Source organism: Phyllostomus hastatus, unplaced genomic scaffold, assembly GCF_019186645.2.
Source record: "Phyllostomus hastatus isolate PE091 unplaced genomic scaffold, TTU_PhHast_1.1 phas_scaffold_78, whole genome shotgun sequence".
NCBI classification, from domain to species: Eukaryota; Metazoa; Chordata; class Mammalia; order Chiroptera; family Phyllostomidae; genus Phyllostomus; species Phyllostomus hastatus.
In genome coordinates, this window is record NW_025334041.1 from 67,740,707 (window position 1) to 67,753,132 (window position 12,426).

Consider the following 12,426-nt stretch of genomic DNA (forward strand, 5'->3'; position numbering starts at 1 on the left):
ATAGCTGGATCCTGTTTGCTCATATTTTGTTGAGGACTTTAGCATCTATGTTCATCAGGGACATTGGCCTATAATTTTCTTTCTTTGTAGTGTCTTCATCTGGTTTTGGAATTAGGATAATGCTGGCCTCATAAAATGAGCTTAGCAGTCTTCCTTTCTCCTGAATTTTTTTGAATAGTTTGGTATTAATTCTTCTTTGAATGTTTGGTAAAATTTACCTGTGAAGCCATCTGGTCCAGGAATTTTGTTTGTTGGGAGGTTTTTTTTTAAATTTTTTTTAATTTTTTTTTATAGCTTCAATTTCCTTAGTTGTAATTAGTCAATTCAGATTTTCTGATTCTTCCTGATGCAGTTTTGCATGACCATATGTCTCTAGGAATTTATCCATTTCATTCAAATTGTCCAATTTGTTGGCATATAGTTGATTGTAATATGTCCTTACAATCCTTTGAATTTCTGCAGTGTCAATTACTACTTCTTTTTCATTTCTGATTTTATTTATTTAGGTCCTCTCTTTTTTTCTTGACAAGTCTAGTTAAAGGTTGGTCAATCTTGTTTACCTTTCTAGAGAACCAGCTCTGGTTTTGCCCATCTTCTGTATTGTTTTTTAGACTATATGTCATTTATTTATGCTCTGATCTTTATCATTTCCTTTCTCCTACTCACTTTGGGTTTTGTTTGTTGTTCTTTTTTTAGTCTTTAAGTGTAAAAGTTATATTGTTTGAGATTCTCCTTGTTTCTTAAGGTAGGCTTGTAATGCTATCAACTTCTCTCTTAGGACTGCTTTCACTGTGATCCATAGATTTCGGGTTGTTGTGTTCTCATTTTCATTTGTTCCAAGGTAGCTTTTGTTTTTTCCTTGATCTCCTTGTTAACTCACTCATTGTTTAGTAACATGATATTTAGCCTCCATATCTTTGTTTGTTTTTCATTTTTTTCTTGTGATTGATGTCTAGTTTCACGCCATTATGGTCAGAGTGAATGCCTGCTATAATTTCAATCTCCTTAAATTTATTGAGACTTACTGTGTGTCTTAACATGTGTTCTATCCTAGAAAATGTTCCATGTGCACTTGAAAAGAATGTATGTTCTGCTGCTTTGGGTTGAAATGCTCTGAAGATATCAATTAAATACATCTGGTCTATGGTGTCATGTAAGGCCACCACTTCCTTGTTGATTTTCTGTTTTTAAGATCTAGCCATAGAGCCCCAGCTGGTGTGGCTCAGTGGATTGGGTGCTAGCATGCAAACTGAAAGGTCACTAGTTCAGTTTCCAGGCAGGTACATGCCTGGGTTACAGGCCTGGTCCCTGGTTGTGGGTGTACGAGAGGCAACCAATGATATATTTCTCACACATTGATTTTTCTCTCCCTTCTTCCTTCCCCTCTCTAAAAGTAAAAAAATAAAATCTAAAAAAGATCTATCCACAGATGTCAATTGGGTGGTAAAATCCCCTACTATGACTGTGTTACTGTCACTCTCTCCCTTTATGTCCATCAATATTTGCTTTATATATTTAGGTGGTCCTATGTTGGGTACATAAATATTTAGACGTGTTATAGCTTCTTGTTGGATTGATTCCTTTATCATTATGTAGTATCCTTCTTTGTGTCTTACTATAGCCTTTGTTTTATTTTTTAAGACTTTTTAAAATTTATTTTTAGAGAGGGGAAGGGAGGGAGAATATAGCCTTTGTTTTAAAGTCTGTTTTGTTACGTATAAGTATTGCTACCCCAGCTTTTTTTAAATTTCCATTTTTATGAAATATCTTTTTCTATCCCTTTATTTTTAATCTGTGTGTATATTTCAATCTGAGATGTGTCTCTTGGAGGCAGTGTATATCAGTTTTGTCTTCTTATCCATTCAGCTACTCCACGTCTTTTGATTGGGACGTTTAAGCCATTCACATTTAAAATAGTTATTGACAGTATGTATTTATTGCCATTTTATTCTTTATAACTATGTTGCTCTTCTTCTGTTTTTCTTCTTCTTCCTTCTTAGTTTTTCTTATTCCTTTCTCCTCCTTCCTCCGACCCCTTCTCCTCTTCCTATTCTTCTTTTAGAAGACCTTTTAATGTTTCTTGTAATATTGTTTTGGTGGTAAAGAACCCACTAAACTTTTTCTTGCCTGGGAAGTTCTTTATTTCTCCTTCAATTTTAAATGACAGCCTTGCTGGGTAATGTAGTCTTGTTTTAGGTGTTTGCTTTTTTTTTTTTTTTAATCAATTTGAATATTCCATTCAATCCCTTCTGGCCTGTAATGTTTCTGTTGAGAAATCTTCTGAAAGTTTTATGGCAGCTCCCTTATAAGTAACTGTCTTTCTCTCGCTTTTAAGAATCTTTGTCTTTCATCTTTGACATTTTAATTATGATGTGTCTTGGTGTGGGCCTCTTTGGGTTCATTTTATTTGGGACTCTCTCTTCTTTATGGACTTGTATGTTTTTTTCCTTCACTAGGTTAGGGAACTTTTCAGTCATTATTTCTTCAAGGAGGTTTTTGATCCCTTGCTCTGTCTTCTCCTTCTGGTACCCCTGTGATGCAGATACTGTTATGCTTCATGTTGTTCCACAGGTCTCTTAAACTTCCCTCCTTTTTAGAATTTTTTTTGCCCTGATTGGATGTTTCCTACTACCTTGTCTTGCAAATCACTGATCTGAGCCCCTGCTTCATCAAACATACTGTTTATTCCTTCTAGTGTCTGCTTCGTTTCAGATATTGTATTCTTCATTTTTGACTGGTTCTTTTATATGGATCTATGTCCTTTTTAATGCTGTTTTAGCTCTCACTAAGTTCCTTGAGCATCCTTACAACCATTTCTTTTTTCAGTTATCCAGTAAATTGCTTGCCTCTATTTCATTTAGCTCCTTTTCTGGAGATTTCTCCTGTTCTTCCATTTGAGGCATGCTTCTTTGTCTTCTTATTTTGGCTGCCTCTTTCTGTTTGTTTCTATGTAATTAGGTAGATCTGCTATGTCTTTCAGTTTTGGTAGGGTGACCTTATGTAGTAGGTATCCTGTGGGACCCACTGGAACAGTCCTCTTGATCACCTGAGCTGGGTGCTCCAGGAATGTCACTTGTGTGGTTTATTGTCTTGAGTGTCAGATGGTAGCATAATTTTTGTTTCAATCATCAAATAAGATTTATAAAACTCATAAGGAAAGTTTATTGCACATATCCAAATTTCTCTTATTCTGATGCTCTCCTCATGCTCCAAGATTCCTTTTTTTGGTCATTTCCTTTCTGTTTGAGAAACTTCTTTTAGCTAATCTATAAGGATGGGTGTTCCTTAGTCTGAAAATATATTTATTTCCTCTTCAGTCCTGAAAAATAAAGTTTCACTGAATCTAGAATTCACTGTTTGATAGTTTTTCTTTTTCTTTCAGCACTTGAAAAATATTGTGCCATTCTATTCTGGTTTCCACAGTTTCAGATGCAAAGTCTGCTGTCATTTGAATTGGTGTTCCCCTATAGGTGACATGTCATTTCTCTCTGGCTGCTACCAGGATTTGTTTTTTTTTTTGTTTTTAGTTTTCAGAATGTAGTTATGATGTGTCTTTACATGCAATTTTTTTTTAGAGTTTATCCTATTTGGGTTCTTCTCAGCTTCTTGAGCCTGTAGTTTATGTCTCTTGCCAAATCTGGCAAATTTCCACCATTACTTCTTCAAATACTCTTTAGTCCTACTGTCTTCCTCTATTTCTGAGACTCCCATGATATATGTTGCATGTTTTGTTATTAGGTTTGAGACTCTTATCTATTTTTTTTCATTCTATTTTCTCTCTGTTATACAGATTGGGTTAATTCTATTTCCTATTCATTGATCCTATCCTTTGTCATCTCCACTGTGTTACTGAGCCATCCAGTGAGATTTTTGTTTCTGTTAGTTAGTTTTGGAAAGAATTATTTCACATAATGGGTTAGACATTATCCAAAGAAATTAAACTGGATAAAAACAAATCATGTGACAAAGGTTTCTCAGTAGGGTTAACAGATGAAATCCCTTTAATGGTTCATGAAAGAGATGATAATGATATGCCTTTCCAGGACTCCATCATGGAAGGTGAGCATCTACCACCAACCGCCTTGATGTGCTCCCATCGGAAACCCTGCTTCTGCTCACATTACATGTCTTAATCCAGGTTCTGAAATGATGCTCATTTCTAAGTCTTACACTAGAACAATGTCAGGACCCTCTGAGATAGTGTATCATAGGATAAAATTCATTTCCTAAAATCTCCCAGAATCTTCTTTCCTTTCATTAAATACTCTGAATCATTATTGATGGAGTTAGAATTGAGATTATACTAACATGGATCATATTTTTAAAAAGCAGCATAGAGGTGACATGAGTTAAAAATCTTCTACTTCCTAGCTGGGGGAAGTAGGCATTCCTGTCTCACTCGGACTCAGCTTCCTTCCTGCAGCATTATAGGAGCTGCCCTGCCTCACTCACAGACAGCAAAGGAGGCAGGGGGTGTGAAAATGTCATGCAAAATTTTATATTGTTACTTTTGGAGATGAACACTGGTTCTTGGTAGCTGATAATGCAAGCCAACATTCTTCTCTCTGCATTCAGAGTACTTAAAAACTTTTCTCACTCCCCCATCAACCCTGCCCCCCAAGAAGAAACAGCACTTACCTTATAAGCTCCACTGTTTCTGAATACATTGTATAAGGAGACTTGGATTCCATTGGACCCTGTTCCATTGCATTTCCACACTCAATGAATGATAAGGCTGCTTCAGCATAGTTCAATGCCTTTCCAAACTTTTCCACCTAAAAAAGAGTTAAGACATTGTCTTCTTTAAGTACAGTTTTTTTTTTTTTTTAAGAAACAGTATTGTCTATACACTTTGTTTGAGAAACCCAACTTTTGAGTTCCAAATTCCTATGAATGGAACTGAGAGGAAAAAAATGGGATTCTTTCTCCTCTATTATCTTCATAAACTGCCACTGGTTTAGGATAAGTGAATGGTTACAGACAGAATTGTACCAAATTCATATAACAACTGCCAATCAGAATTGTTCAGAACTTCATTTTTGCTCTAATTTCTATTTTTCTTTTTCTAACCCCTAATAGCTTGGCAACTTCATTCCTTGCCCCCTCATGCCATGCTAAGTATATGGCAAAGTTTGTGGGCCTGATTCCATATGAAAGTTTTCATACTTTTTTTTGTATACTTCAACTTTGATGACTTCTGGCCTTGGTTATTACCTTTTCTATTATCTGTGACATTTCCATTTCCATGCTTTCCTCCTGGTGTGTATGTGCATATGTGTGTGTGTTTAATGATTTCTTTAAGAGTTAGGACCTCACTTAAGGGTGAGAGTAAGGAGAGAAAAGGAGAAGAGATAAAATACAAGGCAGTATTTCATTTTAGCTAAAGTGGGATACAAAATTGAAATGTAATAAAAAACATGTTTTGGGGTTTACATGAGGTTGTCTAAATTGATGTCAAGCTTTCCCTACAACAGCAAGAATCAGCTTTATATTCTGAGGGTCTCATAAATCTAAATTTACACATCAAGTTCTTGGTTCCATACATTGTTACTCTTTGTGGATAATTACCTGCTCTAAGTTTGAACTGCATAATCTTTCTGGTTTTCAAATATTTACTCATCAATCAAAACAGGATTACACAAATACTCTAACTACTAATATAAGTCTTGCCTCTAAAAAATTATCATTCATAATGATATCTTAGAAAACAGAATGCTTAGAGCAAAATTCTCTCTCATCAGCAAATCAAATTTTTAAGTAGCTTATAACCCTAACAGGCTATCGAGCAATGTTTCTTAGCAACACTTTGAGATTAAGGAAGCCATTCATTCATTATTTTCTTAAGCACCCAATTCTGTACTATGTATACTCGATACACACAAGTTCCTTTCAGGGACATATAAAACATTTAGAGAGAAGAAATGAACATCCACATTTCATAGTACAGTTCATAGTACAAGGCAGCCTGTGATTAACTCAAAATGCCAAGCAAGGAGACTAATGCACATGAGATGGTAGGAAGGGAGCAAGTGATGGGGCTACAGAGGCTGGGAGGCCTAGGGGAAAAGACCTGAAAATGACACTGCGAAAGAAAGGATTTGGGGAGTGTGCTGAAGTTGTGAGTGTACCTGAAAGCGAGAATGTGTAAGTATGAGTGAGCTGTGAGTATGTGAGTGTGAGGTTCTACAAGTGCAAAGGCCTGCTGGCTGGCATGAGCAAGGTATGTGTAGAGGCTGGTAGGGGCCAGCCTACTTGAAGCAGTGTTGGGATAGGCACGATGACACTGAATGAATAATCCTCATAATCCTTGGGTGATTTAGGAAGAAATTTTCATTCTGCTCTAAAATTCAATGCTCTTCTCCAATGGTGACTGCTTCAGCTTCTTCAGGTGACCAGAACCCTTTATCCAACTGTGAGATTGTGAGGGCAAGAATGGTACCTTCTCTATTTTCTAATACTTTGGTTATTTTCCTTGTACACTGGTATACCTAGGCAGTGATCTTCATACAAGTAAATATTTGATAAGCAACATCAATAGCATTGGAAGAGGAGTGCTGGTATGGTTTGAACACCTTCAACACTGGGATAGTATGATAAAGGTCATTTGAAATGCCTTTTTCATCTCTAGCTCCCCAATCTCAGTTATAAATGCTGGGAGGGAACAGAACCATTACTCCCAGACAGGGAAGAGTCCCCATGGATGAGACCTCAAGATGCAATAACAATATGATCTCTTTTAGAAAAAACCAGAAATTAAAAAAAATCTAATGCCTGAAAAGCTTCAAGCTTTTCAAAACAGTGGATTATCCAAGTAAAAACGTTATTTTTTGCAAATATAAAATCATTGTGACTTTAGAGTCTTTTCTGCAGTATAATCATTTCTGTGTTGCACAGTTGCAGGGAAGTATTCGTTTTGGCAGATACACATGAAGGACATGAGTCTTTTTGAAAAGGGATTAGGTCCTGGGACCAAGCCAAGAGTTGGCAAGACTAACAAGACAAAAATGCAAACCTAGATTTTATTTTAAAGAAAAGAAATACACCACCCACTGACTCTACTGCTTGTAGTTACTATTCAAACCTTAGGACTAAATTAAAATATTCGTTTATCCAGGGCTTTTTCCCAGTCAGACATTATTAGGTTGAAGTCATAATTTATTGGGCTATGAGCACTTGATTACATAAACATTTTCCCATTTAACAGACCCAGCCATCCTTGTAATAGATTTTATAATTATACCGGCTATATAGCCCCAGTGACGAAGGTGCAGTACAAAAACATAATATGGAAGAACGAATCTGGAAATAAGAGAAACTTACCATTGCATCTGCTTTATGCTTCATCCGTTTAGCTTCTTGCATAAAATAATCTGCACTGCGTGGCCTGCAAGGAGAGGACGACACCGCATGTCACTGCTGTGGAAGAGCAGGCTTGTGACAGTACTCCTTTCATTTACTCACAATTTAAAAACTGCATTTAGCAGGGAATCAAGTACTTTTTGCATTTCCAAATTACTGCCCATATGTAAAGTACCACAATTATATGTAAAGTACCACATATGTAAAGTACCACAATTATATTTTGCTTAAGTTAGCAATTCAAAATGCAGCCTATGTCAATCGTCTACATTTACAGTGATTTTAACATGGTTCTCCAGTGCCTAATTTGTGAATCAGATTTTTTATTGCATGGTTAAGAAAACAAGTAAAAAATCTTATTTCATGTGACATTTATATAAACAACTGCTTTTTAATGAGATTGCAAATATACCTCATAATAAGTGTATGGATATGTATGGGTGAGCATATTTATGTACCCTTATGAAAATCAGTGTCATTTATGTGTATTAATGGTACCTAGAGTTATATGTATCTATATATAATTATTTTAAAGCTTCACAGTGAGAAATGGAAAGAGGTTACGCTGCATGATTATATTCAGTAGAATGAAGGTAATTGTAAAACGATGTCTGCCTTGTAACAATGTAACCGTGGCATGATTCTCCAGAGCTCTGATTAGCTAGCTGGTAAATATTAACAGCAGACATGTGTATCATTAAAGTGGTAACCCTGGCCAGCACTGATTCTGATAGATTCAGTGCTGGAAGATGAAGGTAATGAGTGTGTGTAATAACTTCAAGTTACACTAAGGTACTCATCAGGCAATAAATACTTTTACATGTTTAATCTGATAGATTTTTAAAAATCTGCATACTTTAGGTGATATCAGCCTAAATGTTTTTTATATTATGGACAGCATTTATGCTCTTATCTAATCAATAAACTTGACCCTGCTTATGAATATCCAGTATAAGCCAGGCCTCCCTGAAAGGGAGATAAGATGTAAATAGTGATGTTAACCATGGACTGTCTAAACTATTGTCACATGCTTATTTTGAACTACCTTCTTTCAGATTCTAACGGGTCTTTTTCCTTACTTACTTATTAGGTGGTCAAAACATCTTTTTATCCCAAAAGGTCAAAATGCTTAGAAAAACTATGAATATAATGTTGCCAATACCACGGCCATCCAAAAGTGTTATCCTCATTTTAATGGTTTTAATCAATCAATTAATAAATCAAACAAAGAAACTGGGATAACAGCAAATAGTTTCAGGTCACAGGTTACAAATCACTAAAGAAAAATACATTGGTTTTCTGTCTCACTTCCCCATAAAAAGCTGTCAGGACTGTGGTACTGTGCTGAAAATATTTAACTTCTCTAACAAAGAAATGAGGAACACATTTGCAGGAGTTCCCTAATGCATATCATTTAACTCCCATCGTTGGCTCCTTATCCCTTTACCATTCTTTCTTCCACTCAGGCCTGCAAACTTCCATTCATCTTGCTGCATCTTCACTGGAGGGTGAGGCCTGCAGTTTCTGCCATTGGAAGGCCCTGCTCCTACCAGCTCTGGGTTCTTTAGTTCATTTCCTAGCCATCCAGACTCTTTCATGTGAAGGGCTTTAGTGACACTTACATGGTGGTTTTCCTTCTTTGTCCCCATATTGGTCCTTGATCACACATTGACTATCTGTTTGGTCTTTGACTCCAATTCTGGTAGTCTACATCATTTTTGTTGGTGGTGGCTTTTAATGGACTTACTTTGTATTTTTGGAGCCACTGTAGGTTGACAGGAAGCAGAAAATACTGAGGGTTCCAGACACCTCTTGCTCACACGCTCACAGACTCCCTTCATTATTAACCCCCCCGGCACGGTGGTACATTTGTTACAACCAGTGAACCTACACTGATGCATCACCATCACCTGAAGTCCAGAGCTTACCTTAGGTTCACTCTTGTGTTGTATATTCTATAGGTTCTGACAAATGTATAATGATATTTATCCACCATTATAGTATCACACAGAGTAACTGCACCGCTGGACAATATGGGCGATGCCCGAAATATCCTCTGCACTATTTTTTTGTTTCCTTTTGCTTCATGCCCCAAAGTGGAAGACCAGACCCCACCTCTAGCCCAAACCCATGCTCCTGCAATCTATCCCAGACCTTAACCCTTGAATAACATTTATAAAATATGGCTTTCATTAGAACACCACCCTAACTCACAAACCTGAAATCAATCTCCAGGGCCCATGACCCCTCAGTTCAGGCCTTCAGCAATCTAACCCAACTGTCACTCACCAAGGCCCTTCACCACAAGGGCTGTATCCTCACTGTCTTAACACGACATCCCTGTCTTAGAAGCTCTGCTCACTCTCTTTCTCCTGCCTGGAATACTTTCCTCTCTGCTCATTCACTGAGTATCTACTATGAGCCAAATGTCACTTTCCCCTCAAATTTTACCACCATGAGGCCCTCTTGGTAACCTTGGTCCACACTCATGTCTTTCTTTCCTAATCTGAAACACTGCCTCTTGTTTGTACTACACTCTGGGCACTTAATTATCTTCTGAGCTGTACAGGGCTCATTCACCGCATACATGCAACCTTGCAGCTGGTACCTTTTCAGCAGAGGCTATGCTGTAGGCCTCTTTGCTCTTTTCCACCCTGTAGTTTTAGACACATGGGATAAGGTAAATGAATCCCCTTTGAATATCACTGAATTCATTCTAAGCTGAGAAGAGAGTGGTGGCTTCCAATGGCAGCAACATAGCCAATGAGCCAGAGAATGTTTCCATGGCAACCTGAAATTCTCTACATCATTATCTGCTCTATACTCTTGTATATGAGGTTGGTCATTTTTTTCTTGCCCTGTTTGGTAGGTCTTGTCGCTAACAGATCATCATTTTGAATGCATTTCATTTTCATGAAAGGAATCTCTTGATATTAAGCTATGACATCTTAGTTTTCACGAGCTTTCTAAGTTACCCTTATGGATAGCAGTGGCTCCTAATCCCTATATGGGGTCCTCAATCAAGGCTGTTTCTACCTGTGGCACATGAATGTATTTTTAAACCTGATATGAAGGCTAAGTCACAAACTTGCACAATAGTGTATGTGGATAAGTAACACATCTAATTTTCTGAGTATATCATAGCAGCTACAACAGTAACCTGAGATGCTGAAAAAAAAAATGTATCATCCAGAGGCCATTTACAACACATTAGTTAGAATTCTCATCTCTGCATATAACGGAGAGCTCATTACGCTGATTCACTGAAGACTGCCTGATGACTGGCCCATTTTCTCCTTTTAGGTGATTTCTAGTGTTACACTCCCACACCAGATCATTATAAAGGTAAGGGGACTGATGGGATGTCACCCAAATTGCCCAGTGGTGCAGTGGATGCATGCTCTCATAAAGGCATCACTTCAACTGCAACGTTCAAGCCAGGAGGAAAATAAAATTGTAGTCACTGTTTTGGCAGTTATAGAATAGAACACGGCAAAGGTACTAAAGTGAAATCTAATTACCTCAGTGTTCAAACAGATTCGTCATCCAATCTATTTTGTTTACGCCAAAAACCTATAATTTTTGTTTCTTGCTTAGATAATAACATTCTTTACATTGATTCTTGTGATGGCATTCTGTGAGGGGACCTGAGCAAACCTGATTAAAGTTCAACTAAATAGCATACATGTAATAGCGTATCTGGGGCTTTTCAGAAATAGGGCTCGTGTGATCTAAACGGGCGAAGCTTAGCCGCACATACCTTTGTTATAAGAGCTCTCAGCAGCAAAAACAGCCTGAGCACTTGATCCAAAGAGAATGTTTTCTTTTTTCTTTTCTTCTCCTCGTCCTCCCACCACCCTACCTACAAATACACAACCTTGGTTCTGAGCAGCAACTGGGTTTGAGCCACCCTGATCTTTTTTCTGGGGAGGAGGGTTAGAGCAACCTTGCTCTCTGTTCTCCTTGGTGGCAAGATCCAGCTGAATGTGCTCCCATGGAGAGGCTGGCGGAGTCCTTTCTGTAATTCCTACCTCTGGGAAACAATCCACCAGAAGGACCAGCCTGTTCAGTGAAAGCTGGCGGGGATGAGAGCTCAATGTGTTTGAACAAACAGGTTCCTTGGCATAGCAGAAATCTGAATAATTTTCTTAGGGAAGTTGAAATCCAAATGAGAGAAGCAGGCAACTGCATACCAAATCAATTCATCATCTGACATCCTATCAGCTTGTCATTTGATAAGCCCCAGTGATGTCACAGTGTCCCAAGCTCTGGGGCACTTTTTTTACAAAGAGGAATGTGTAAGAAGTTGGCAGATGGGAGAGGAGTTGGGGGCTGGGTGGAAAAGGTGAAAGGATTACAAGTACAAACTGGCAGTTACAAAATAGTCACAGGATATAAAGTACGGCGTAGGGAACATAATCAATAACACTGTCACAACTATGTATGGTGCCAGTGGGTACTTAAATTATCGCAGGGATTACTTTGTAAATTATATACATGTCCAACCACTATGCTGCACAACTGAAACTAATACTGAATGTCAACTCTAATTGAAAAAAATTAAGCAATTATAATATTTTGATGCACCAAGTAAGTGATACTATTGATGAGGGCACTTCAGAGTCAGCAACTCCAGGTGAGGTGTTGGCTTTATGGGTCTTTCCTGGAGGAAACAGGTGAACTGCATTTAAGAAGCAAGGATTCAGATGCAGCATTTGTTTCTATAACCTTGGTGTTGGCTGGGACCCCAGAGTCCCTGGAACCTGGCTTCTCAGAAATGCCAGTGATTATTCACTGTGTCTCTCACAGCAGCAGGCTCTTGCAGGTGACGGCTTCACCTGGCCACACACAGAAAACAGCATGTGCTTTCCAGGATGCACAGGTGAGTGCAGCAGGGTTTGTCATTTCATCAAAAGCAACTTTCTGGTGAAGTGGAAACTTATCAGTTCTATTGTTGTTGTAGTCTGGGTGTGACATTTATAATAGAATAATTTTACAAAACCTTTAAACACATCAGAGAGGTAAGATTTCCAAATGGGGAGATCTGAATTCTTTGTCCCCCTACCC

The 12,426-nt window shown here is 37.9% G+C and overlaps 1 protein-coding gene across 4 annotated transcripts in view; it reads right to left on the reverse strand.

The window, feature by feature from the left end:
* AFF3 (AF4/FMR2 family member 3) overlaps positions 1 to 12,426 on the reverse strand; it is a 544,115-nt gene that overhangs the window by 17,163 nt on the left and 514,526 nt on the right. For all 4 annotated transcript variants that reach the window (XM_045827774.1, XM_045827773.1, XM_045827776.1 and 1 more), the window contains 2 exons: positions 7,321 to 7,384; positions 4,639 to 4,775 (listed from right to left, as the gene is read on the reverse strand). In XM_045827774.1, the coding sequence (XP_045683730.1) occupies positions 4,639 to 4,775; positions 7,321 to 7,384 (201 nt within the window). The remainder of the gene's footprint in view (positions 1 to 4,638; positions 4,776 to 7,320; positions 7,385 to 12,426) is intronic.